Consider the following 24,754-nt stretch of genomic DNA (forward strand, 5'->3'; position numbering starts at 1 on the left):
CCAGCCAGATTGATTTTTGATTTACGGTGGGTTTTTGGGGGTGGAACCATGGTGTCAGGAGCATCTGTACTCATATTCCCTCACGATGGTGGCCTTGTTTATATTCGTGATTCTGTTGAGTTTTGCTTTCTGTGCTTTCAGGCTCTAGCCGGCACCTTAAGGTTTAGAATTGTTCAGTCTTTTGAGTCAAACCTTTCCTTTTCTTTTTTGAGACGGAGTCTTGCTCTGTCGCCCAAGCTGGAGTGCAGTGCTGTGATTTCAGCTCACTGCAACCTCCGCCTCCCGGGTTCAAGCCATTCTCCTGCCTTAACCTCCCAGGTAGCTGGGGGCTACAGGCATGTACCGCCACATCCAGCATTTTTAGTAGATACAGGGTTTCACCATGCTGGCCAGGCTGGTCTCGAACTCCTGACCTCAAGTGATCTGCCGCCTCGGCCTCCCAAAGTGCTGGGATTACAGACGTGAGCCACCGCACCCGGCCAAACCTTTTGTCATCGTGTGGTAGTAGCTGTATGTCAGATAGTACTTTTTGGCTTTTTTTTTTTTTTTTTTGGTATATTCCCCCGCCAGCTCTCTGTTTCTGTCTGGTGCGTGTTTTCTTTTTTCCCCCTATCTCCATGGAGCCTATCTCGGCAGTGTTGAGATGATGGTCAGAGGGAGGTGGCTTTGAGGGGGAGGGGCTCGGCAGGCTGTGGAGGCAGGTGGGACCCAGTGATTCTAGCTTGGGGGCGTAGGGTGGTAAGTGCGGATGGAGGAGCACAGCAGTGCCTGTTTGGGAAGAACGCTATTAGGCAGATGGCTCTGGGCCTGCCCCAGGGTACCCAGCTGGGACCTGTTTCTCTGAAGTAAGCTACTCCCATAGTGCATATTCACAGCTTTTCTGCCCTGTCCCCTGCAGCCACCTGGAAGGGAAAATGGCAGCTACCAGCTTCCCTGAGGCCTGAGCCAGCTGCCGAGGTTTGGGATTAGCTGTAGGTAACAGGAGTGATTCTAGCCTCGCTTTTGTAATTCCAGTACCAAGGGAGGAACACCTACCTGGCGAAGATTGACGGCTTCCGAGCCTATTACAAGCAGTGGTTGACAGTGATGCCCGCAGAGGAAACCCTGCACCCCTGGCAGAAGTTCCGGACCAAGCCCCAGGAGGACCAGGACACTGGCAAGGAGGCTGATGTGGACGGATGTGCCCTTGGGGGCAGGTGATGGGAGCACAGCTGAACAGCGTGCTCAGCCCTCAGTGCTCTGTGGGAGCCCCAGGACAAGTGAGCTGGTGTCACCTCCTGCCTGGGGGAAGAGCCAGGCCCTGAGGAACAGCTGCAGTGTGTCACGGGTGTTGGTGTGAGGACACATGCTAGGCCCGAGGTGCCTGCACTCCCGGCAGGTCCAAGGGCAGCTCCAGCCACTTTCGCATGTCACCTTGGGTCTTCCAGCTCCAGTACCTTTGCGTGTCACCTCACACACCACAAGGGGACTGGGGCATCTGGTCCCTGGGGCCTGGTGCCGCCCTGCCGGGTTCCACAGGCCAATGCTCTGAAAGAATAGACGTGGGGCCCGAGAGGTTTAAAGATTTTATTTTTACAAATCACAGCTGATGGACAGCAAAGCCTTCCCCGTAGAGACCCGTGCTCCAACTTGGGCCTGGGGCACTGCTCGCTGCTCCCAGGAAGTGGGTGGCGCCACAGGCAGGAACCTGCGAAGTCCAGAGTCCAGGGTGGAGAGCGCTAGCATCAGCCAGAGCAGCCACGGCAGCCACAGTGTGTGCACTCGATGATGCGGCCCTGCAATGGAGGAGAACATTGAGGTGATACCACTGCGCCACCCTCGTCCCTGCACGCTCACATACATGGCAACCCTCTGCCACCATGCCATATAGGGACACACCTCAGAAACCCTTCTGTGACAGCTCTGGACGGAAAATTTGGCTCCCTCATGAAGGTGGAAACAGCTGCTACTGATACCAAGGTTACATCTGTATGTGTAGTTATAATACGTTATGCAAATCTAACACACGTTTGCCAATCAAGAAAAAGAAATCGGTGTGAATGAGTCTCATTATTCCCCGAAGTGAGCATGACAGACCCTGCAATAAGCAGAGGTGGCTCTGCTACTGTTTGGGGACTTCAGGGCAGCCTCTGGGCTGGGACACTCTGGTGGGGAAGAGGGCACTTGAGTTACACCCTTCTGGCCCAGAGCCCTCCAGAAAGAAGCGTCTTGTCCCCCAGGCCTGGTGCGGCCCAATGCTTGGCTGGCCAGAAAGCCCTAGAACAGTGGCTTGTGTTTATTTTACTTTTTCAGTTCTTTTTTTGGAGGAGCAAGACCGTAGTTTAAGTAAACAGGATCCTCTGATGAAACCCAGGTAAGTCTACAGCAGGCTGTTTTGGCCACTGGGTTGAAGCAGCACCCCAGTCCACCAGCCCCCCGACCTGGATCCCTTGTGGAATGTGGGCACTCAGGGGAGGGGTGGCTTCTGCCACTCTGCCACCCCTCCCTGCCTCCATCAGAAAACCAACACCCTAGTCTTTCCTCGTGGAGGCGGCCCTTGCTCGCCCCCACTGCTCAGTACACAAGTCCTCAGATCCAGCCGCAGCTCTCCATTGTCTCACTGCAGCATGAAGGGACCTGTGTGAAGAGGCACCTGTGTGGAGCTGGGGACAAGAAGGCCAGGCTGGCAGATGGGCCGTGGGGCCTGATCTCCCAGCTGGGCCAACAACTGTGTGCCGAGGCCACAGCTGCCTTTCAGAGGGGCCTGGGGCCGGATAGAGCTCAGCTCCTGTCCCTCAGCACCACTCCTGAGGTGCCTGGCCTAGGAGTGGTACTTGGAACAGAAAGTTCTGAAAGAAGAAATAGTAGGCTGGGCGCAGTAGCTCATGCCTGTAATCCCAGCACTTTGGGAGGCTGAGGCGGGCAGATCACCTGAGGTTGGGGGTTCAAGATCAGCCTGACCAACATGGAGAAACCCCGTCTCTACTAAAAATACAAAATTAGCCGGGCATGGTGGCGGGCGCCTGTAATCCCAGCTACTCCGGAGGCTGAGGCAGGAGAATCATTTGAACCCAGGAGGCAGAAGTTGCAGTGAGTCAACATGGCGCTGCTGCACTCCACCCTGGGCGACAGAGCAAGACTCCGTCTCGGGGGGTGGGGGAAGAAACAGTGATGGTAATGTTAAAGTATCACTGTGAGGACTGAGGGAAAGAGACAGGAACTCAGTGGCCACCCTTCCCTGATGTCACCCTGCCACCATCTCGGGATTAGGGCTCCTCACTACCATTTCCTAAGTGAGGAAAGGGGTTCAGTAATTTGCCCAAAGGTGGAGTTGAGATTGGCCCCAGACCTAACAGAGACACTCACAGCCACACGCTGCCTCACACGGATTCCTGAAAAAAGGGACCCACTCCCGCGAGGGAGAGCCAGCAGGACATTCAGGGACAAAACGACATTCCAGCCCAACCAAATATCGTAAGATCCCTTGGAGTTGACTAGAGCTTTTGAGCTGAAAATAACATCAAGCGTGTGTGTCAGACATTACCACTTCCAGCTTGCTTTTGGGCACACGGCAGATGCAGTTCGTCCCGAAGTTGGTGTCCCTTGTCTGAATGCACCGCAGGCAGCACAAGTTCTCATACCCTTGCTTTTTCCATTTTGCAATCAGGTTTTTGTCTGCATAGCCTTCTTTAATACAATATTCATAGAGTTCTGTCAAAAAGATGGGGAAAGAGCATCAGACCATGGTCTAAAAACCTTCCCCACCCTTGATCAAAAAGAGCATTCAGGCTGGGTGCAGTGGCTCATGCCTGCAATCCAAGCACTTTGGGAGGCCGAGGCAGGCGGATCACCTGAGGTCAGGAGTTCCAGACCAGCCTGGCCAACATGTTGAAACCCCGTCTCTACTAAAAATACAAAAGTTAGCTGGGCATGATGGCAGGCACTTGTAATCCCAGCTACTCAGGAGGCTGAGGCAGGAGAATCGCTTGAACCCAGGAGGCAGAGGTGGTATTGACCTGAGGTCATGCCACTGGACTCCAGCCTGGGTGACAGAGTGAAACTCCATCTCAAAAAAAAAAAAAAAAAAAAAGCATTCAGTATTGCAGTGGGACAGTCCTTGGAGGAGGAACCAAAAAAAAGTATTTAGGCCAGGCAAGGTGGCATAATCCCAGCACTTCTGGAAGCCAGCGCCAGAGGATCACTTGAGTTAAACCAGCCTGGGCAACATAGCAAGGGTCCATCTCTACAAAAAATTTAAAAATTAGCTGGGTGGGGTGGTGCACACCTGTAGTCCCAGCTACTCGGGAGGTTGAGGTGAGAGGATCCCTTGAGCCCAGAAGGTTGAGGCTGCAGTGAGCCATGATTGTACCACTACACTCCAGCCTGGGGAACAGAGCAAGACCCTGTTTCATTAAAAAAAAAAAAAAAAAAAAAAAGCCAACAGTGGTGGCTCATGCCTGTAATTCCAGCACTTTGGGAGGCCGAGTCGGGTAGATCACCTGAGGTCAGGGGTTCGAGACCAGGCTGACCAATATGGTAAACCCCATCTTCACTAAAAATACAAAAATTGGCCAGGTGTGGTGGCAGGTGCCTGTAATCCCAGTTACTTGGGAGCTGAGACAGGAGAATCGCTTGTACCCAGGAGGCAGAGCTTGCAGTGAGCCAAGATCGTGCCACTGCACTCTAGGCCTGGGTGACAGAGTGAGACACCATCTCAAAAAAAAACCACACACACACACACACACAAAACTCAGCCAGCATTGGCTCCCCTTTATTTTTAGTGATAAGAAAAACCATGACTTGCAGAAGTTGTGAGAATAAGGATTGTAGTTAGCTCAGTAACTCCAAAAGTGACTCGAGTTTGAAAGGCCAAGAGAGACTAATTACCTCTGCTGATGGCTTTCCGCTTGTAAAAGAGGTCAAAGATGTAGCGGGTTTTCTGGTGGTGGATCCTGAAGATGGGCCACAGAGATTCCACTTTCCTTTTTCCCTCATGCGGTTCTGTTTCAGCTGGGGAGAAACAAAGTGTGTGTTTGGGGGAACAGGGTCGGTCTGCGCAGAATTTTCTTTTTGTAAATAACTAGTGATAATGAATAAATACCACTTTATACCCACTAGGATAGCTATAATCAAAACTATGGCACAATAACAAGTGTTGGCAAGGAAGTGGAGAAATTGGAAGTCTCCTACCTTCCTGGTTGGAATGTAAAATGGTGGAACCACTGCAGAAAAGAGTTAGGTGGCTCCTCAAGAAGTTAAACAGGGCTGGCCGGACTCGGTGGCTCACACCTGTAATCCCAGCACTTTGGGAGGCTGAGATGGGCAGATCACTTGAGGTCAGGAGTCTGAGACCAGCCCGGTCAACATAGTGAAAACCCATCTCTACTAAAAATACAAAAGAGTTAGCAGGGTATGATGGTGCGTGCCTGTAATCCCATCTACTTGGGAGGCTGAGGTGGGAGAATCGTTTGAACCCTGAGGGGGAGGATGCGGTATCAAAAAAAAAAAAAAAAAAAACAAGGAATGAAGTTAGGTACTGATGTATTCTACAACACAGATGAACCTTGAAATATAAAATTGACTGTGGCAATGGTCGCACAACTTTGTGAATATACTAAAAACCCCTTAATTGGATAATTTAACAGGATGACTTTCATATGATTAGTATATGATTAGTATATGATTAGATATGATTAGTATCTCAATAAAGCTGTTATTTAATAAAAATAAGTCATTGGGCATTTTGGGAGGCCAAGGTCAGCAGATCATGAGGTCAGGAGATCGAGATCAGCCTGACCAACATGGTGAAACCCCATCACTACTAAAAATTTAAAAATTAGCCAGGCGTGGTAGTGCACGCTTGTAATCCCAGTTTCTCAGGAGGCTGAGGCAGGAGAATTGCCTGAACTCGGGAGGTGGAGGTTGCAATGAGCAGAGACCACACCACTGCACTCCAGCCTAGACAACAGTGTGAGATTCCATCTCAAAAAAAAATAAATAAAAAGTAAGCTAAGTAATTTAAACATACTTGTTTTAAATTAAAAATGTCTATTTTTGGATCCTTTTGTAATTCATGAGTGTGATGATTGGGTGTTCACATCCATGTGTGAGACATGCCACTCTCAAACTTTGTCACAATGTTGGCACATTACCTGTGTGACAAGAAAAAAAGTCTTTTTAATTACAGAATTAGAAAACATAGATTTTTAAAAAGATCATTCAATGGTAACTTCTGTTAAAAAGTTAGTCCCGGCTGGGCACGGTGGCTCACGCCTGTAATCCCAGCACTTTGGGAGGCCAAGGTGGATGGATCACTTGAGGTCAGGAGTTCGAGAACAGCCTGGCCAACATGGCGAAACACTGTCTCTACTAAAAATACAAAAATTATCTGGGCATGGTGGCACATGCCTATAATCCCAGTTACTCAGGAGGCTGAGGCACGAGAAGTGCTTGAACCCAGGAAGCAGAGGTTGCAGTGAGCTGAGATTATGCCACTGCACTCCAGCCTGGATAACAGATGACCCTGTCTCAAAAAAAAAAAAAAAAAAAAAAAGCCAAAAAACCAACCTTGGTCCCTATACTTTCAGATCTAGTTCTACAGCATAGTAATTTCTCAAGATAATTCTAGGCCCACAGATGGGCATCCTAATCATCCTGAAGGCACCTCTAATTTCATCTCCCAGCCAAAGTCCTTTAGGGCTGAGGAAAAGCCAAATAAACTAGACCAGTCTACAGGTTCTCAGTGAAGTGGCCGCAGGAGAAGCTGACCCTTCAACACATGCAGGATCAGGTGGCACTCATACTCGCCACAAGGCAGTTCTCTCTTAGCAATCAGAAGTTCATCTTTGTCTATGACCTCCTCAGTTTTTAGGGAAGAACAGACGGGCGAGGAGTGGTCAAGAAGACTATGCCTCACTGTCTCCAGCTTTTAAGCCATTCAATTACCTAGGTATTACAATTCAGCTCAACAAACAGAATGCTGTGATCCAAGCAGAAAAGCAGGAAGTAAAGATTCAGCAGGTGCACATGTAAGACGTGACTTGCTCCTCCTTGGCCTCTGCCATGATTGTGAGGCCTCTCCAGTCGCGTGGAACGGAAAGTCCATTAAATCTCGTTCTTTTGTAAATTGCTTAGTCTCAGGTATGTCTATCAGTAGCATGAAAACAGACTAACACACCCCCATCTCTACGAAAAATTAGCCAAGCGCAGGCCGGGGGCGGTGGCTCACTCCTGTAATCCCAGCACTTTGGGAGGCCAAGGTGGGTGGATCACGAGGTCAGGAGATAGAGACCATCCTGGCTTAGACAGTGAAACCCCGTCTCTACTAAAAATACAAAAAATTAGCCAGGCGTGGTGGCAGGCGCCTGTAGTCCCAGTTACTCAGGAGGGTGAGGCAGGAGAAAGGCATGAATCCGGGAGGCGGAGCTTGCAATGAGCTGAGATCGTGCCACTGCACTCCAGCCTGGGTGACAGAGCGAGACTCCGTCTCAAAAAAAAGAAAAATCAGCCGGGCGCGGTGGCTCAAGCCTGTAATCCCAGCACTTTGGGAGGCCGGGACGGGCGGATCACGAGGTCAGGAGATCGAGACCATCCTGGCTAACACGGTGAAACCCCGTCTCTACTAAAACATACAAAAAACTAGCCGGGCGAAGTGGCGGGCGCCTGTGGTCCCAGCTACTCGGGAGGCTGAGGCAGGAGAATGGCGTGAACCCGGGAGGCGGAGCTTGCAGTGAGCTGAGATCCAGCCACTGCACTCCAGCCTGGGCGACAGAGCCAGACTCAGTCTCAAAAAAAAAAAAAAAAAAAAAAAAAAAAAGAAAAATTAGCCAAGCGCAGCAGTGGATGCCTGTAGTCCCAGCTGCTTGGAAGGCTGAGGTGGGTGGATCACCTGAACCTGGGAGGTGGAGGCTTCAGTGAGCTGTGACTGAACCACTGCACTCCAGCCTGGGCAACAAGGTGAGACCATCTCAAAACAAAAACAAAAAGAAGAAAAACAGAACAAAGAATACTTTTTTCTGGAGGTAAAGAATATCTAAACACAAAGTAAGGTTCCTCCTCCCCTCAAAAGTCACCCTTTAGAAAATGAAGTTAATTTACTTTCAAAGACTTGCAAAATCTTTTCTATTCCTGCACGCTCCCATTTCCTTTATTTTGATAAAGAGCTGTTTGGGGAAGAAATCTCTCAGCCCAGAATGACCATGATTACTGCAACAGGCCCATCCAAATCTAAATCGCAAAGCAAGTTCTGAGTATTTAATAGAAGGTATCTGGTAACAACAGTTTTTTTAAGAAGGGGCAAAGTAATTTAACACTGCTTTAATTTAGTAATTACTGCTGGACGCACGACCTCATAATAACCATGATTAGGTTAGTTATAAGCAAGCATTTCAAAAGTTACTTTAAAAAGTAACTTCAGCCAGGTGTAGTGGCTCATACCTGTAATCCCATCACTTTGGGAGGCCAAGGTGGGTGGATCACTTGAGGCCAGGAGTTGGAGACCAGCCTGGCCAACATGGAGAAACCCCATCTCTACTAAAAAAACAAAAATTAGCCGGGCGTGGTGGCGCGTGCCTGTAATCCAAACTACTCGAGAGGCTGAGGCAGGAGAATTGCTTGAACATGGGAGGCAGAGATTGCAGTGAGCCGAGATCACGCCACTGCACTGCAGCCTGGAAGACAGAGCAAGACTCCATCTCAAAAAAAAAAGTAAATTGGTTAAGTAGTCACACTGTGATCATTTAAGGCAAACAGATGCTTGTGGCTTCAGATAAAATTTCCAATTTCCAAAGACAGCATAGGACATGGGTTCACAAAGCAGGTTCACACGCCATTTACACGGAAGTGACAGAAAACAGATGCTGCAAAGACTAATCAATGAGACTGAAAAGGAATAGCACTTCCAAGTAAATATATTTTGTATGATTTTAAATATACATCTAACCAAAATAGTAAATAACTACAGGTAGACTATTTGATTTATATTTCATAACCTTTTATATTCAAATTGGAAAAAAAAAAAAAAAGGCTTTTTGAGGACCTTTTCATTAACGTTATCTTATTTTTGGACACTTTCCATGAGTTCATAAGCAAACACAACAGCTCAGTGTTAGTAGACCACCCTCTTTTTATATTTGCATTTATGCCTGTCCCCTGGGGGCATCTAAGCCTTTGACCCTTGGACCCAGCCCACCCAGACAGGAACTCCCCTACTCACCTTCTCTCATCTTTTGATCTAATTCATCCAGCGTTGGCTCAATCAACTCCCAGCCATCTGGGGGTGCTTTCCGGCTTCTTTTGACTTTAGGCATTTTCCTTCCGTCGGATAATTTGCAAAGATCTAGGGGGGAAAAATGAATTGGTTTCTGAGTCTCAAATCGCCAAAGGCCTTTGTCAGTCATTATTTTAGTACAGGCTGACTTCCTTGAGTCTGCACAAGGTCACAGCTATGGGACAGGGCTCAGCACCCAGACTGTGTTCAAATCCTGGCTCTGCTACTTACCCGCTGTGATCTTCAGAAAGGTACTTAACCTTCCTAAGTCTCTGTTTCCTCATCTGTAAAATGGGGATAATGGAAGCTACCTTATGTGGTCATTGCAAAGACTTCATTATAATTGTATCTATCATGCCTGGTGGATAATGTATGCCTAAGAGACATTTGCTGTTGTCATTAGCTAACTTCAGCTACAAGCTTAACCCTATACTGGATGTTGGGAACACAGAACAAATAGTTAAGGCACAGCCTCTGCCCCTTAAAAGGTGACATTTTAGCAAAAAGACAGACAAGAGAAAAAGCAATTACAATAGAGTATAAGGAGGGCTGTGACTCAGGGAGCCATGGGGGTGAGTATTTAAAAAGGCAAAGATGGAAGGCCAGGCGCGGTGGCTCATGCCTGTAATTCTGGTCTTGGCCAGCACTTTGGGAGGCTGAAGTGGGAGGTTCGCTTGAGCCCAGGAATTTGAGATCAGCCTGAGCAATGAGGTGAAACACTGTCTCTACAAAAAAAAAAAAAAAAAATGACGAATTAACTGAGCACAGCAGTGGATGCCTGTGATCTGAGCTACAAGGAAGGCTGAGGCAAGAGGATCACTTGAGCCCAGGAGGTTGAAAGGCTGCAGTGAGCCATGTCACACTACTGCACTCCAGCCTAAGTGACAGAGTGCGACTATGTCTCAATAAGAAACAAAACGAAACAAAACATAAAATAAAAAGGGAACGATGGTTGTAAAAGCAAAGTACCTTAGGATGTGCTTCTCAAGAGTATAGATAGCAGAAAGATCTCTGGTCTCTGCAGTTGCAGGCTTGGATTCTTGTCCAGCTCTAAAAAATTAGTCTGTGACTTTGAGGTCACTTTCCCTCTCTGGTCCTCGGTTTCATCTGTAAAATGAGGGCAGTGGATTAGACTTTTGCCAAGGTCTCTTTCACACCAAACAACATATTCCATAAAGACACGTCAGGTAGTTCCCATATAAGAGGCCAATCCAAATCTAAATAGCAAAGCGTTTTTCAAACCACACAGCATTTCCTTGTTGCCAGAGAGAACTCAGGTTAAGTATTTACCTTTCAGCATAACAGATTCATCTCTCTCAAACTCATTCAGTCACTCCCTTCTGTAAGGTATCTAAGAAATCCCCCCACAGAGCCTCCTCTCATGAACTCTCTAAAACAACCATATAGATGAGGAATCAAACTCTAGAAGGTAGACTCAGGGTCACACAGTTGGGAATTTGCAAAGCCTGACTCTGGAGGGCCCCTGACTCCCAAATCAGCGGTGTTCGCACTAGTCTCCCCTACGCTGAAGCTTGATATAGGTGAGTTCTGGTCTCGGCCCCAAGGCGCATAGCCTGTGACGAGAGAATGATCGCTTTTCTATGACCCAGGGAAATTCGAGGGCCCTGATCCAGCCCGGGAGTCAGACGAGGCCTCCCCGAGGTGGAAATGGTAGGCGGTAACTAGATCGAGGAGAAAAGAGGAGGTAGGAGGTAATCAGATCGAGAAGAAAGATGTGCCGGGAGGTGTAAGAGAGAGAACGGCGCCCGGGGAAGGAGGGGAGGAGGAGCGAAGAAAGATATTAGTGCGGGATTGTGGTGAAAACTCATAAAAAGGACAGCACCTGAACTTGGCTTAGAAAAACAATCAGTATTTAGACAGAAGACGTTCCTACCAGAGAAAACGGCGTGAGGATCCTAGAAGAAAACCCCCAAATCTACCGCCCCTCAGAAGAATGAACGGGGGCGCCGCCTCCTCTCGGGACTCTCTCCGACCTCAAGGTCCAAAGCCCGAACACATCCCAGTGGCTGGCTGAGAGTCCAGCTACTCAGATCGCCCTCCAGGACGGTGCAGACCACTGGTCTCCCGCCTCGGCCGTTGCCAAGGTAATCGAGAACAGAGGGAAAACACCTACCGGAACCTACGGTACCTTGGGTAGCTGCTTCTCGACTGACGGCTTCCGCTCCTCAGGCGAGCTCTGAGGCATGAGGTCCTCGCGGAGCCCCGCCCATCCCGCGCGGAGATTGCGTCATCTTAGGTGTCCTCAGCAATGCCTGTATAGAATTCCAGAGTCGCTGTTGCCTTTTGCCCTCATTTCCGGTGAGTGTGCGGCAGGGCCACGCGTCTCTCCGAACGGAGAGACTGGGGGCGTTGTTGCCTGGCAGCGCGCGGGCAAGCCTGGACTCAGGCGGCGCACAGGACAGTCCGACTCCGTGCGGAGCCCTCCCTGAGGTCCGGGTCCTTGCGGCCACTGCGGCCACTGAGGTGGTGGCGGCGGCGGCGGGGACTGGGCCGGGCGGAAGAAGTCGAGCCCAAGACATTTCCGGTTCCGGTGTCAGTTCGAGGCGCCGCCGCCGCCGCAGCCGCCGGAGCCGCGATGCCCAAAGGAGGTGAGGGGCGGGCGCGCGTGTCCTGCAGGCGTAGAGGGGCGGCCCGAGTCCGGCTCCCGCTGTCCCCTCAGCCCGTGGGCGTCTCTGAGAGCAACGCAGAGGGAGGCTGTCCGCACTGGTTGAGAGCCAGGCCTGGGCCTCGACGCCCAATTGTCCCGATGGGGAAACTGAGGACTGTGGTGTCCAAGAGCCACTCCGTCAGTGGTCTGAGGAGTTTCGGAAGCTCTTGGTCCTGGCCAGCGTAGAAACCCGGATCTAGGATGCGCTTCTCCGGGCCTAGGGGTTCTGGAATTTATCCCACTTTTAGGCTGGCCGGGAACTGAGTCACCGCGTCCCGCGCTTGTGCCGGGCCCGCCTGCCTCTCGCGTAAAACGTGGGCCTTTTCTGGCTTCGGTTCAGCCAGGCCTGCGTAGGAAGACTTAAGGCGATGCCCATGAGCCTTGCAGACTTGGTTTCGACTCCCCTGTTCGGTAACGGCTTGGTGTGTTCCTTTGAGCCAGTCGCTCCACCTCCTCTGTCTCCGTTTTCTCTTTTGCCAATGGGAATAACGATTGTACCGACCTCGTAGTACTGTTGGGAGGCTTCAACTAGGTAATCCACGTGGAGTGGGCAGTACAGTGCCAGGCAGTCGTTAAAAGTGCCCAGTGAAGCAATAACTATTCCTATTTTTAAGGCTTTGCCAGGTCTTGGCCTTCTAAGAAGGTCCATGACTGCCCAGTCCATTGTAGCCCGTCCTCTATCCTGTTCCCCCCTTTAGAATCGATATTCCCCAATTTGAATCCCAGCCGTGTCACTGTCTAATTCTGTGGTCGTGAACAAGTTAACCTCCCTCTCATCTGAAACACTGGGCTAATCCTTAGCTGGGTGAGTTGGGGCTGGGGTGGTAAAATGATAGCGCTCACAGAGTGCCTGGCTACCTCCTGGCACAAAACAAATATATTTGTATTGGTAGCTCATGTGTTATGTTGGTTAATGCACTCAACCCACAGAAACATCTGCCTGGAGCGTTTTCAAACCTTAATCGCTTCCTGACTCCAGAGATAATTGGGCATTACAGAGCTAAATGTGTTTAAACCTAGCTCTCTACTGATTTATTCTGTAGCTGGAAAAGTCTCTCTGCTATTGTTCCCCAGTCCCTTCATCTGTAAAAGGAGGTTGCTGAATGAGCCGTCCTCCTTCCAAAGTTTTACTTAATGGATACTTTGGGCAAAGGTTGGAGGTTACAATTAGAAAACCTTAAATATGGCCGGGCGCGGTGGCTCAAGCCTGTAATCCCAGCACTTTGGGAGGCCGAGATGGGCGGATCACGAGGTCAGGAGATCGAGACCATCCTGGCGAACACCGTGAAACCCCATCTCTACTAAAAAATACAAAAAACTAGCCGGGCGAGGTGGGGGGCGCCTGTAGTCCCAGCTACTCGGGAGGCTGAGGCAGGAGAATGGCGTAAACCCGGGAGGCGGAGCTTGCAGTGAGCTGAGATCCGGCCACTGCACTCCAGCCCGGGCTACAGAGCGAGACTCCGTCTCAAAGAAAAAAAAAAAAAAGAAAACCTTAAATATGAATTCATAGCTAAATGGTCTTTGGGCTTGTGAAAAGCTTTTTTGGGTAGACAAGGTGTACGTTTTCTTGGGTTAATCTGAAAACCGCAAAAAACCCTGAAGGTGTTAAAAGTATCAACCTCCCCAAGAGCAAAGGACCAACTCTTGTTTGCGTTATGTTAACTGCAAAGTGTTTTTTAAATTTCGAGTTGTTAATGTTGCCTGCTGTATTAAGAGAGCAAGAAAGGGTGTTGGTTTTTTTCTTGGCACACTTGCTGTCTCACAATAGGACTTTAGTAAGCATATACTTAGACACCCCTGGGAATCTAGGTAGTCATTAAAAATGGGTGGTGTGGTCTGTAGCAGCCCAATTATGGCTCTGCAGCTGCTGTAAGGAATCAGGAGACCAGTATCTCTGCTACCGCCTCTGGAGTGCAGAGCAACTCTGGCTGATTACAGAGTCTCTGCTCAGAGATAGACTGGAAATCAGGTGGGCCTCAGCTTCCAGGAGAGGTCGTGTGTGGAAGTCGAGGCCACAGCCACTCCTGCATACTCGGGGACCAGCAGAGGGGGATGCCACCCTGCTTTAAAACTGGCTGATGGCTTTAGCAAGGGTCAGCCTGGTGTCCCGGCTGAAGAGGGTCAGACTATAAAACTGACACTTTAATTGCTAGGCACATTTTTAACTTTTAAGACTGTGTAGTCAGGTTTGTTTTCAGCTGTACTTTGCCAATCATTTCTAAGTCTAAGCACAAAGTTTTTGCCTGTAGGTTTGGGTTTTTTTTTTTTTTTTTTTGCCTTAAGTATTCTCTTTCTGCCAAACTACTAAGATGAACATGAGGTATTTTATTGTATTTCTGATATCTGCAGTAAATTGCTTATGTGCTCAGTGGTGGTTTTTGTTGTTGTTGTTGTTTTTCCACCAAATACTAGATTAGAGGGAAAAGTAACCATTAGCTATTTTTTTTTAATTTTTTTGCTCTGTGGCCCAGACTGGAGTGCAGTGGCACAGTCTCGGCTACTGCAACCTCTGCCTCCCGGGTACAAGCGATTCTCAGCCTCCCAAGTGGCTGGGATTACAAGCATATGCCACCATGCCCAGCTAATTTTTGTATTTTTAGTAGTGAGGGGGTTTCACCATGTTGACCAGGCTGGTCTTGAACTCCTGACCTCGAGTGATCTGCCTGCCTTAGCCTCCCAAAGTGCTAGGATTACAGGCGTGAGCTGCCGTGCCCGGCTATTAGTGAACATTTTTGTAGTGCTTATTCAGTAGCAGGCACTGTTCCAGCAGCTTTCTGTATATTGATAAATTCATCTATCTTTGTGACAACCCTGTGAGGTAGGGACACAGATGAGGAAACTGAGACTGAGAGGTTAAATACCTGCCCAAAGTCATCAAGCCAGTAAGCGTAGAACCTGGGAGTCAGACTCTAAACTTCGTGGTGTTCAGCACTCTGCTTTGGTCTAAGTCTCCTAGTCTATGAAATGGGACCAGCTATCACTCCTGTACCATAGGTTTGTTCTGAGAATCAAATGTGCCCCTGGCTGGCCGGGCACGGTGGCTCACGCTTGTAATCCCAGCACTTTGGGAGGCTGAGGTGGGTGGATCACGAGGTTAAGAGATCGAGACCATCCTGGCCAGCCAACAAGGTTAAACCCCGTCTCTACTAAAAATACAAAAATTAGCTGGGCATAGTGGCCCACGCCTGTAGTCCCAGCTACCTGGGAGGCTGAGGCAGGAGAATCGCTTGAACCAGGGAGGCAGAGGTTGCGGTGAGCTGAGATTGTGCCACTGCACTCCAGCTCGGGCGAGACTCCATCTCAGAAAAAATAAAAATAAAAAAATGCGCCCCTGGCTGTGACCAAACATTGCGAAAAAAGCCCTTATAGTGACGGCAGGGGCGTAAGTGGTACATATTTCTGTGGTTGCATCCGAGTCCACTATGCTTGGATTATAAGGGACCAGGGGATGTGGCCAGTCACTGCAGTGCACCGTCCGCCATGTCCTCCCCTCCGGTCTTCTGTGTGGGAGCCATCATTTAGTACACAGTTTGGTGATGCATCAGATGGTCACAAGTTGCTTCCTGTGTGCCTCTGAACACAGGGTGGAGGAGGTGTTGGTTTGGGTGGTGCTGGGTGAGGGGTAGGTGAGGCCTCTGTGGCCTCTGATGAGAGCACTCCAAGCAGGACACAGCCCTTGGGAGGTCAGAACAGTCGAGGCAGCTGCCTCCCCCCTCACATTCTAAACTGCGGGTCCCTGCAGGGAGAAAGGGAGGCCACAAAGGCCGGGCGAGGCAGTATACGAGCCCTGAGGAGATCGACGCACAGCTGCAGGCTGAGAAGCAGAAGGCCAGGGTGAGTACGTGCCTGTCCAGGCCACGCCAGTGGCCCAGGGTGGTGCTCTGCTAATTTGGTTCACAGAGAGGCCAGGCAAGGACTACCCATTCGCAGGGACAAGCTAGCACGTGGCGGTCGGGAGGGCAGTGAGCCCCAGGTGTGAGTCTCAGAACAACCAATGACAGTCAGGGCATGGGCATCCTCTGCCTGGATGGGTTAGAAAGAACTGTGGCCGCTCTGCAGCAGCTGCCTTAGTAGGGCCCTATTCTTGGTCTTGTGCACCTACTTTCTGGAGGCTCTCCCTCCTGCAGGCCCTGTCCATTCACAGCTCAAGCTCCCAGCACCCCTGCTTGTCTGCTGCAGCCACACAGGACGATTTGCCACACTGCACATGACATGTGCCCTGACTTCCCACACCCCCATCAGCAGTGTGCTCTCCATCCCTGGAGACGTTGTTTAGCCTCTCCTCCTCTGTGACTTGTGCCTCCCCTCCAGCCAGAGCTGATTTAGTAGTTCCCTCTCCTCTGCTCCCATAGTACATTGTTCAGGCCCCTGTTAGGAAATAGAATACATTCCCATCGTCAGCATCTGCATCCTTACCACATCATTAGATTGATGCCTGGATCAAGGGCCTAAGGGAGCAGTCAGGGCCAGATGGGTACACAGCCGTGACGTGCCCCAGGAGCCTCAAGAAGGGAAAGGCCACATCCAGCTGTGGGGTCTGGGAGGGGTCCTTGGGGGAGCCAGCAGCTGAGCAGGACATGGAGAATGTGTGGGCAAGTGCCAAGAGATAAAGGACATGAGGTTTCTGTAAGGAACATTTTTGGTGGGAAGGCAAGAAAGGTGGAGGGAAGCAGCCTTCTGAGGTGTTGTTCTGGGAAGCTGGTGCATGAGGTCACCTGTGTGGGTGGGTCGGGGGGGATGGCTTGCCATGGAGTGAAGTGGAGAGCGGAGAGGACTTGCCTGGGAATGCCAGCATGATTTGGCTGCTGCATGTGGCAGGTGGGAGCTGAGCAGGATGGTGGTTTTCAGCCTGGTGGCTGAGTCCTTCTGACTCCAGGAAACAAACTTCTCACCCTGGCTGAGGTGGCTGGGTTAGGAAGGGGAGCAGGGCCTTCTGTGGCTGTGTGAGGGGCTTGCTGGACTATGGGCATGGCCTCTAAGCTGTGGTGCTGAGTGCATAGGCTGCCTGTGTCTGGCCCAGGTCCCATTCCCTGGGGGCCAGGGTCACAGTAGGACCCTTGTCATCCTTGGTTCCATCCTTCCAGAGGCTTGATTTCTCAAGGTCCACAATCTGGGGGGTGATGGGGTCACAGTCTTGGGGATTTGTTTTGCATTTTTGATTCTGCAGGTTGTCCATTTCTGAAACAGGAAGAAGAGGAGCAAAAAGAAGGTGGAGATGGGGCTGCAGGTGACCCCAAAAAGGAGAAGAAATCTCTAGACTCAGATGAGAGTGAGGATGAAGAAGATGACTACCAGGTACTGAGTCTTTTGAGGACCTGGGGCCTGGACTCATTCATTCAACAAACAAACATTGAGTGACCGTTTAGTACCAGTCCCAAAGGTAGATGCAGACAACGTCCTTGCTCTTGAGGGTTTACACTCTATGGGAGATACAGACAATAAAGAAGTAAACAGAGAGTGTCATTTCAAGTAGTGAGAAGTGTTACTAACAAACAGACTGTGATTGAGGGGACCTGGAAAAGCATTGTGGTGGTGAACCAACTTATACACTGAGATCTCAAAAACAAGGTGCAGCCAGCTGTGTAAAAATTGGCATGCAGAGCAACTGAGAAACTAGATTAGCAAGCGCAAAGGTCCTGTGGTGGGAATAAGCTTGGCATGTTCAAGGACCAGACAGGGGCCAGTGTAGCTGTGACTTAGTGGGTAAGGAGCAGAGTGGTCCAGATGCAGGAGAGATTGGCAAGGGCACCTCCTGTGTAGTTGTTGAAGGGGTTGGGGTTTTTTTTCTTTTTTTTTTTTTTTTTGAGACAGAGTGTTGCTCTGTTACCCAGGCTGGAGTGCAGTGGTGCGATCTCGGCTCACTGCAACTTCCGCTTCCTGGGTTCAAGTGATTCTCCTGCCTCAGCCTCCCAAGTAGCTGGGACTATAGGTGCGCACCACCATGCCCGGCTAATTTTTTGTATTTTTAGTATAGATGGGGTTTCACTGTGTTAGCCAGGATGGTCTTGATCTCCTGACCTCATGATCCGCCTGCCTCAGCCTCCCAACATGCTGGGATTATAAGCGTGAGCCACCGCCCCGGCCCCTTTTTCTCTTTTTTTTTTTTTTTTTGAGACAGGGTCTCGTTCTGTCACCCAGGCTGGAGTGCACGGCTCACTGCAGCCTCAACCTCCCAAGTAGCTGGGACCAAAAGCACACGCCACCACACTCAGCTAAGTTTTAAATTTTTTGTGGAGACGGGGATCTCACTATATTGCCCAGACTGGCACCACATTCAGCTAATTTTTAAATTTTTTATGGAGACGGGCATCTCACTATATTGCCCAGGCTGGTCTCCAACTCCTGGGCGTAACTAATCCTCCCACTTTAACCTCCTGAGGTGTTGAGATTACAGTATGAGCCACCATGCCTGGCATGGGACTTCTTTATGGTGGGTAGTGGCAGCTGGGGAAGGCCTTGAAGGGTGAGAGAGACATGACCAGATATGCGTTTGTTTGCTTTTTTTTTTTTTTTTTTGAGACGGAGTCTCTGTCGCCCAGGCTGGAGTGCAGTGGCGTGATCTCAGCTCACTGCAAGCTCTGCCTCCCGGTTCACGCCATTCTGCTGCCTCAGCCTTCCAAGTGGCTGCGACTACAGGTGCACGCTGCCACGCCGGTTGATTTTTTCATGTTTTTAGTAGAGACGGGGTTTCACCGTGTTAGCCAGGATGGTCTTGATCTCCTGACCTCGTGATCCACCTGCCTTGGCCTCTCAAAGTGCTGGGATTACAGGTGTGAGCCACCACGCCCGGCCTCCAGATATGCTTTTAAAAGATTATTTTGGCTTCTCCATGCAGAGTGAATGATAGGTGTTGAGAGTAAGAGCAGTGTTTAGATCAGAAGTCCTGGGCATGGCGTGGTGGCTCACGCCTGTAATCCAGCACTTTGGGAGGCTGAGGCAGGCGGATCACCTGAGGTCGGGAGTTCGAGACCAGCCTAACCAACATGGAGAAACCCTGTTTCTACTAAAAATACAGAATTAGGCGGGGGTGGTGGCTTATGCCTGTAATCCCAGCTATTCAGGAGGCTGAGGCAGGAGAATTCCTTGAACCCGGGAGACTGAGGTTACTGTGAGCCGAGATTGTGCCATTGCACTCCAGCCTGGGCAACAAGAGCGAAACTCCGTCTCAAAAGAAAAAAAAAAAGGAAATCGTGGCTTGCCCTAGGGTGGTGACAATGGCAGTGGAGAAGAGTGGACAGATGTAAGCCGTATTTGGGGGTTGCTGAAGGAACGAGGAATCAAGGATATGCTTAGGATTGCAGGGAGGGTCCGGTTGGGTAAAGGATGGATCTCAAGTTCTGTCTTGGGCATGTTAAGTTTACAGTGCCAGGCATCCGAGTGGAGGTGTAAGTGTGCAGCTGGACTGGAAGTGTGTGGAGGGAGCTCTGTGGAATCAAAGCTGTCTCCCTGCCCCCTTAAGGAGAATTAATGGAATTGACAGGACCTGAAACTTTGACCAAACCTGCTGCATTGAGAACACACTCCTTTCTTCTGGAACTTCCCCAGGGGAGGTGGAAGGGTGCAGGTTCCAGATTCTTGGGCCAGCACCCCAAACCTGTAGAGTCTGTGATCCAGTGGCTCATTCTTGAGTTACACGTCCAGTCCATCAGCTAAGGTGGGCAGGAATTGGAACTGGTCCTGACAGCGCACACTTGGCCCACCCTGCCCTGGGGATTCCAGGCCAGCGCTTCTTGCAAGAAGAATCAGGCATGGGATTCCATGGAAAACTGCTTTTGGAAGCTGAGCTTGAAGTGGGGGAGTGGCACTATGTGAGTGCTTGCAAGCTGGGGTAGGGCGCACCTCCTATCTACCACCTACTTTCTGGTTGACTTAGGCAAGTTACTGGACCCTGAGCAGTCGTTCTGTGGGCTCTTCCCAGGCTGGTGAAGATGCTCCAGAGAGCTGTCCCCACCATGAGACTTGGGCTGAGCACTATGTGGGCTAGGGGTGGAGCATGAGTTTGTCCTCATCCAGATGGGCTGTTTAGAGATGGTGTGAGTGGCCCTCAGGGGCTCCACAGGACCTGAACTCCAACAACCAGCTTCTTGCCCTGTTCTAGCAAAAGCGCAAAGGCGTCGAAGGGCTCATCGACATCGAGAACCCCAACCGGGTGGCACAGACAACCAAAAAGGTCACACAGCTGGATCTGGACGGGCCAAAGGAGCTTTCCAGGAGAGAACGGTAACATCACTGGCTGGGCCTTGTGACCCGGGGAATACAGGCTAGCAGTTGGCCTGTGGGATGCTAAGGTCCCCAGTTGGCTGGGAGCTGTGGCTGTTTATTTCTGTCTCATTCCCCAACGGCCCTCCAGTAGCCTTTAAAAAGCCACACAGAATTTGTTTTCACCAATTGATACGTGGTATCAGGGGAAATAGGACAATAGACTCAGACCTGAGCATTGCGCTTGAGGTAGTGGTGCAGGATACAGAGGGTTGCCCTCCATTCCCCTCTTCCAGAGCACCACACCCCGGGGAGACTTCCCTTACCCCACTGATCTGACCATTCCTGACCTGCATCCATCTGTAGTGTCATGGCCCTGGGGACTGGAAGAGGTCTGTGAGCCTGTGCGGCCAGAAAGGCAGTCCAGCCCAGCGCAGCTCAGCCAGCTGTCCCAGGCCTCTCCAAGTCTCGTGTGAAAATGAAGCTGCAAATATCTTCCTCAAGAGTTGTATGAGGATCAAGATCATGTACTGAAGCACCTGGCACAGGATCAGTCCTTGACTGGTGCCCTGACTGTTGGCAGCCGCCAGGTGACCTCAAGGGCCTTACAAGAGGTTGAAGCCTGCTGGTTTCTCTCCTGACTGGGCATTTAGGATAATGGCGGAAGGGTGTGTCTGTGAAAGCCTCATGGGGAAGGCCATGAACTTGGGTGTGATTGCAGCTGCTAAGGACCCTTCTGTCCCCCTTCAGTAGCTTTCTCTCGGCATTGACTTCAAAAACCCAGCAACCTGGGTATTCTGCCACTGTAGTATTCTGCCACTGTAGTATTCTGCCATTGGCAGTTGTGCAGCCTTCAATAAGGCTGTGCCCTCTGGCCGGGCGCGGTGGCTCAAGCCTGTAATCCCAGCACTTTGGGAGGCCAAGATGGGCGGATCACGAGGTCGGGAGATCGAGACCATCCTGGCTAACACGGTGAAATACCGTCTCTACTAAAAAAAATACAAAAAACTAGCCGGGTGAAGTGGCGGGTGCCTGTAGTCCCAGCTACTCGGGAGGCTGAGGCAGGAGAATGGCGTGAACCCGAGAGGAGGAGCTTGCAGTGAGCTGAGATCCGGCCACTGCACTCCAGCCTGGGTGACAGAGCAAGACTCCGTCTAAAAAAAAAAAAAAAAAAAAAAAAAAAAAATAAGGCTGTGCCCTTTCTGGGCATCAGTGTCATCACCAGTAAAAGGGATCCTATTGCTCCTTCCCTCTGCCCTTTGAGGTTGCAGAGATGCCGTGCCTGGCACTTTGCTTTCACCGAAGGGTGCTGCAGAGCCTTTGGGCTGCCTCGGTCATCATTCCTGAGGCTCAGCTTAGAGGCTTCTGAGTGTGGCACGTCCTTCCTGGGCTAGGATCTGCAGGTCACCAGGTATTATCTCCTCATCTCTGTAGTGAGGCGTCTGCTCCTTCCACTCCTCTAAGTCCCTCTCCCTCCCCTCTGGCTACCTCCCATGCCTGATTTCTCATTACTCCCCAGCTCTGTGTACCCTGAAGACCTCTGGGAGGCCGAGTCTCTCCCCCAGCCTCCTGCCAGGCAGGGCCCTCCCCCACTCCAACACTTGGCTCTTCCAGGAATCCAGTGCCAATAGGCCCTCCGATCTCACCCCGAAGGGCATCCACTCCAGTTCAGAATCTCAAGCTTGGGAAGATCCTCAAAAGGAAGCGAATGACCCTCACCACTGACTCCATTCAGGGGGTTCATTCCTGACACCTTTGTCCCATGGGAGCCCAGCGATTATTCCCACCCCCCTACTGATGGGGGCTGTGTCTTTGGGGGGCAGCACCGTGCACATCTGAGCTGCTGTAAGAATGGGTCGTGTGGTGTTGACCTGAGACTGGGTGTGTCTGTTTCCCATTGTGGTCCTCATCCTATGCCCTGTGGCTGCTTCTTCCACTTCACTCCTTTTTTTGTTTGTATTTTTTAGAGATAGGGTTTCACTCTGTCACCCAGACTGGAGTGCAGTGGCGCAATCATAGCTCACCACAGCCTTGAACTCCTGGGCTCAAGCAATCCGCCTGCCTCAGCCTCCCAAGTAGCTGGGACAACAGATGTGTGCCACCACATCTGGCTAATTTTTAAATTTTCTTTTTTGTACGACAGAGTCTTGCTATATTGCCCAGGCAGGTCTCAAACTTATAGCCTCAAGTGATCCTATTGTCTTGGCCTCCCAGAGTGCTGGGATTACAGGCCTGAGCCAGTGCGCCTGGCCCTTCATTCATTGTAGGATATGGTCCCCACTGCTTTCATCCTCCTGGTCGTCTTCTCTGGAACACTCCTGGCCTGGTCCCCCTTCTCTCCATGGCCACCAGAGCCTGATCATGAAGCCCTCAGGCATCCTCCCCTCCCTGCTATAGGTGGACATTGTCCCCTCTCCCACTGAGGCTTTCTGGAAATCATAGATGTTCTCTCCCTGGGCCTCTTCTTCCTGCTCACTTTCTTGGTGAACGTCCACCAAGCAGGGGGTTCATGGAGCCAGGGACTCACAGCCAGAGCACCCCTTCCACCTTGGCCCTAGGCCGAATCCCTGGCCTTTATTCTGACTCCCATCCAGTTTGGCAAACAGTGGTGGGAAAGATGTCCCCGTGACACCATTTTATCCACACAGAGAAGAGATTGAGAAGCAGAAGGCAAAAGAGCGTTACATGAAGATGCACTTGGCCGGGAAGACAGAGCAAGCCAAGGCCGACCTGGCCCGACTGGCCATCATCCGGAAACAGCGGGAGGAGGCTGCCCGGAAGAAGGAAGAGGAAAGGAAAGGTAAGGGCTGGGTTGTGCATGCAGGGACAGCCCCCAACTTTGGTCCTGGGCCAGCCACAAAGCCCTGAACTCGTGTCCCTGTCCGCGTGGTGGTGATGAGGTGAGGAGTGATTACTGCCTAGAGAGCCCACACTCCCTCTGCCTGCCACTTGCCGGGGGACCAGGAGGGTCCAGTGACATCATGGAGTCAGTTGTGGGTTGAAGTCCCAGCACAGCACTGTCCACAATAGGTGGAGTTACTACTCCGAACAGCAGGAGGTCACAGGAAACCACACCCCTAGTACAGACCTTGCCTGAGACTCACAGGTCCCACCAAGGTCTCTGGTGCCTTAGGAACCCGGGAGAGCTGCCTGGGGCCACCGCTGGCCATCTCCAGGGCTTGGGAGGCTGAGCTGGATACACAGCAGTGCAGACCGGCTTGACGTCCGGCCCAGGCATCCCTTTTCCTGTGCTTTCCCTCCAGGCAGGCCAGAGGTGGTGGAAGTTCCTCTAGGCCAGGGTGGCTATGGGAGTTGGTCGTTCATAGGAGCATTTGACTTGCAGCCTTCCATCTCCCGGGAGTCTGTGAGAGCCCCTACATGTCCATCTGTCCTGCCTGGAAGCGGGCCCAGAAAGGGGAAACCAGTTGCTCAGGGATGTTGTCACTTGCACCAGAAATCCAGTGATCCCAACTTCCGATTCAACCCTGCTTCACAAACCCCAAGCAGGAAAGGACTTCACATGTAACTGTTGGAACGTTTAATTTAGACTTCAGAACCCGTGGCGGGAGGTTAGAATTACAGGGTTCTGCTGGGAGGTGGGGTGTGAAGTTTCCATTTGCCCACAAGAGTGTGTGTTGGTGGGGCTTTGTGGAGGGGACAGCTTTCTATAAGGTGGTCTGGCCACTGAAACGTGTTGGTAATGTCAGGGGGTCCCGGGGTGGTAGCTGCAGCAGAAATCCTCTCCCATGCCTCGGCTCTCCTCGGCTCCCTTCTTTGTTGCACAGGATGTTTTCTGCAGCCTTTCAGACCTAAGGTTCTAGGGTTCTGCCGCGTGTGTTGGGAGGGGTGGGAGTTACTTTGTTTTAACCCCTGCCCTTCTCCTCCCACCCTCAGCAAAAGATGATGCCACATTGTCAGGAAAACGAATGCAGTCGCTCTCCCTGAATAAGTAATCGCGACGCGTGGGAGGAGATGCCGGGGACCTGGGCCGCGCTGCCAGGACCTCTGCTGTGTCTTGCCCACCCTGTGCCCTGGCGCCGCTGCAACAGCCCCTCACGGCCAGGAGCCCCCCATGGCCTGGGGCCTCCTTTTCATCTTGGCACAGAAATTGTTTGGGGAATGTGGGGGGGGGCTGGGGGAGGGGCAGCTGCTATCTTTGAGACAGAAAGATGCAGGACAGCATTTCATATGTAACCATTTGAATGTTTTCGCTGTTTTTAGAATTCAGAGCCCTTGCTGGGGGGTGCCTGGGAGATGGGGTAAGAAGAGCTTTCATTTGTCTGGTAGATAGCACGTAAGGGGATGGTTGTCCCAGGAGGCAGCTGCCGACAGGTTTGCTATACCCAGCCCTGGACTGTGTTGCCTGGGTGCTCATTCAGAGAGGGGCTGTCATCCAGGAGCCTGTGCCCCTGGGTCCTCGAGGGTCATGGCTTGTCCCTGGTCAGTCCTGTCTGGTCGAGGCCTCGCCTGTCTGCCCTTCCCTGCCCGGTTCCTACCCACCCGGCCAGGGCCAGTGCCCATTTTTAACCCTACCCATTGATCATTTCAAGAAACCTCTGTTTACTGTGTGGCACCCAGGCAAAACATGCTCCACAAATTCAACTTGTATATTTGGCAGATTAAACTTGACATTATCGTAA

The 24,754-nt window shown here is 51.1% G+C and overlaps 3 protein-coding genes and 1 non-coding gene across 9 annotated transcripts in view; 3 read left to right on the forward strand and 1 right to left on the reverse strand.

Moving 5' to 3' along the window:
• LOC112621186 (ATP synthase subunit f, mitochondrial) overlaps positions 1–2,040 on the forward strand; it is a 46,269-nt gene extending 44,229 nt beyond the window's left edge. For both annotated transcript variants that reach the window (XM_025380475.1, XM_025380476.1), the window contains one exon: positions 1,015–2,040. In XM_025380475.1, the coding sequence (XP_025236260.1) occupies positions 1,015–1,200 (186 nt within the window). In that variant the 3' untranslated portion in view covers positions 1,201–2,040. The remainder of the gene's footprint in view (positions 1–1,014) is intronic.
• On the reverse strand, positions 1,550–11,745 carry BUD31 (BUD31 homolog). 4 transcript variants are annotated; one of them, XM_025380548.1, is made up of 6 exons: positions 11,382–11,745; positions 10,217–10,354; positions 9,194–9,316; positions 4,867–4,989; positions 3,524–3,690; positions 1,550–1,775 (listed from the first exon to the last, which is right to left on the reverse strand). In XM_025380548.1, exons 3-6 carry the CDS (start codon positions 9,285–9,287, stop codon positions 1,725–1,727), a joined length of 435 nt encoding a protein of 144 aa, XP_025236333.1. In that variant the 5' UTR covers positions 9,288–9,316; positions 10,217–10,354; positions 11,382–11,745; the 3' UTR covers positions 1,550–1,724. The 4 variants fall into 4 exon arrangements, with proteins under 4 accessions (XP_025236333.1, XP_025236335.1, XP_025236334.1 ...); XM_025380550.1 differs by having other exon boundaries at positions 11,397–11,476; XM_025380549.1 differs by having other exon boundaries at positions 11,142–11,412.
• LOC112621967 lies at positions 6,038–6,141 on the forward strand. The gene has a single exon (XR_003118885.1). It is a non-coding gene; the product is annotated as a small nucleolar RNA U13 (small nucleolar RNA).
• PDAP1 (PDGFA associated protein 1) lies at positions 11,557–24,754 on the forward strand. Of its 2 annotated transcripts, XM_025380546.1 has the most exons (6): positions 11,557–11,856; positions 15,658–15,749; positions 17,103–17,210; positions 20,014–20,135; positions 22,763–22,914; positions 24,009–24,754. In XM_025380546.1, the coding sequence occupies exons 1-6, from the start codon at positions 11,844–11,846 to the stop codon at positions 24,065–24,067; spliced, it is 546 nt and encodes a 181-aa protein (XP_025236331.1). In that variant the 5' UTR covers positions 11,557–11,843; the 3' UTR covers positions 24,068–24,754. The 2 variants fall into 2 exon arrangements, with proteins under 2 accessions (XP_025236331.1, XP_025236330.1); XM_025380545.1 differs by lacking the exon at positions 24,009–24,754 and having other exon boundaries at positions 11,804–11,856; positions 22,763–23,703.

This window comes from Theropithecus gelada, chromosome 3 (genome assembly GCF_003255815.1).
Source record: "Theropithecus gelada isolate Dixy chromosome 3, Tgel_1.0, whole genome shotgun sequence".
NCBI lineage: Eukaryota > Metazoa > Chordata > Mammalia > Primates > Cercopithecidae > Theropithecus > Theropithecus gelada.

What these genes read in the sequence shown, in the direction of transcription:
- BUD31 (XM_025380548.1), bottom strand. Translation starts at nt 9,287, where the DNA reads ATGCCTAAAGTCAAAAGAAGCCGGAAAGCACCCCCAGATGGCTGGGAG. An exon ending in AGATCAAAAGATGAGAGAAG is followed by an intron (nt 4,990 to 9,193) that starts GTGAGTAGGGGA and finishes GTTTCTCCCCAG; the next exon opens with CTGAAACAGAACCGCATGAG. An exon ending in GCGGAAAGCCATCAGCAGAG is followed by an intron (nt 3,691 to 4,866) that starts GTAATTAGTCTC and finishes TCTTTTTGACAG; the next exon opens with AACTCTATGAATATTGTATT.
- PDAP1 (XM_025380545.1), top strand. An exon ending in ATGAAGAAGATGACTACCAG is followed by an intron (nt 17,211 to 20,013) that starts GTACTGAGTCTT and finishes GCCCTGTTCTAG; the next exon opens with CAAAAGCGCAAAGGCGTCGA. An exon ending in GAGCTTTCCAGGAGAGAACG is followed by an intron (nt 20,136 to 22,762) that starts GTAACATCACTG and finishes TTATCCACACAG; the next exon opens with AGAAGAGATTGAGAAGCAGA.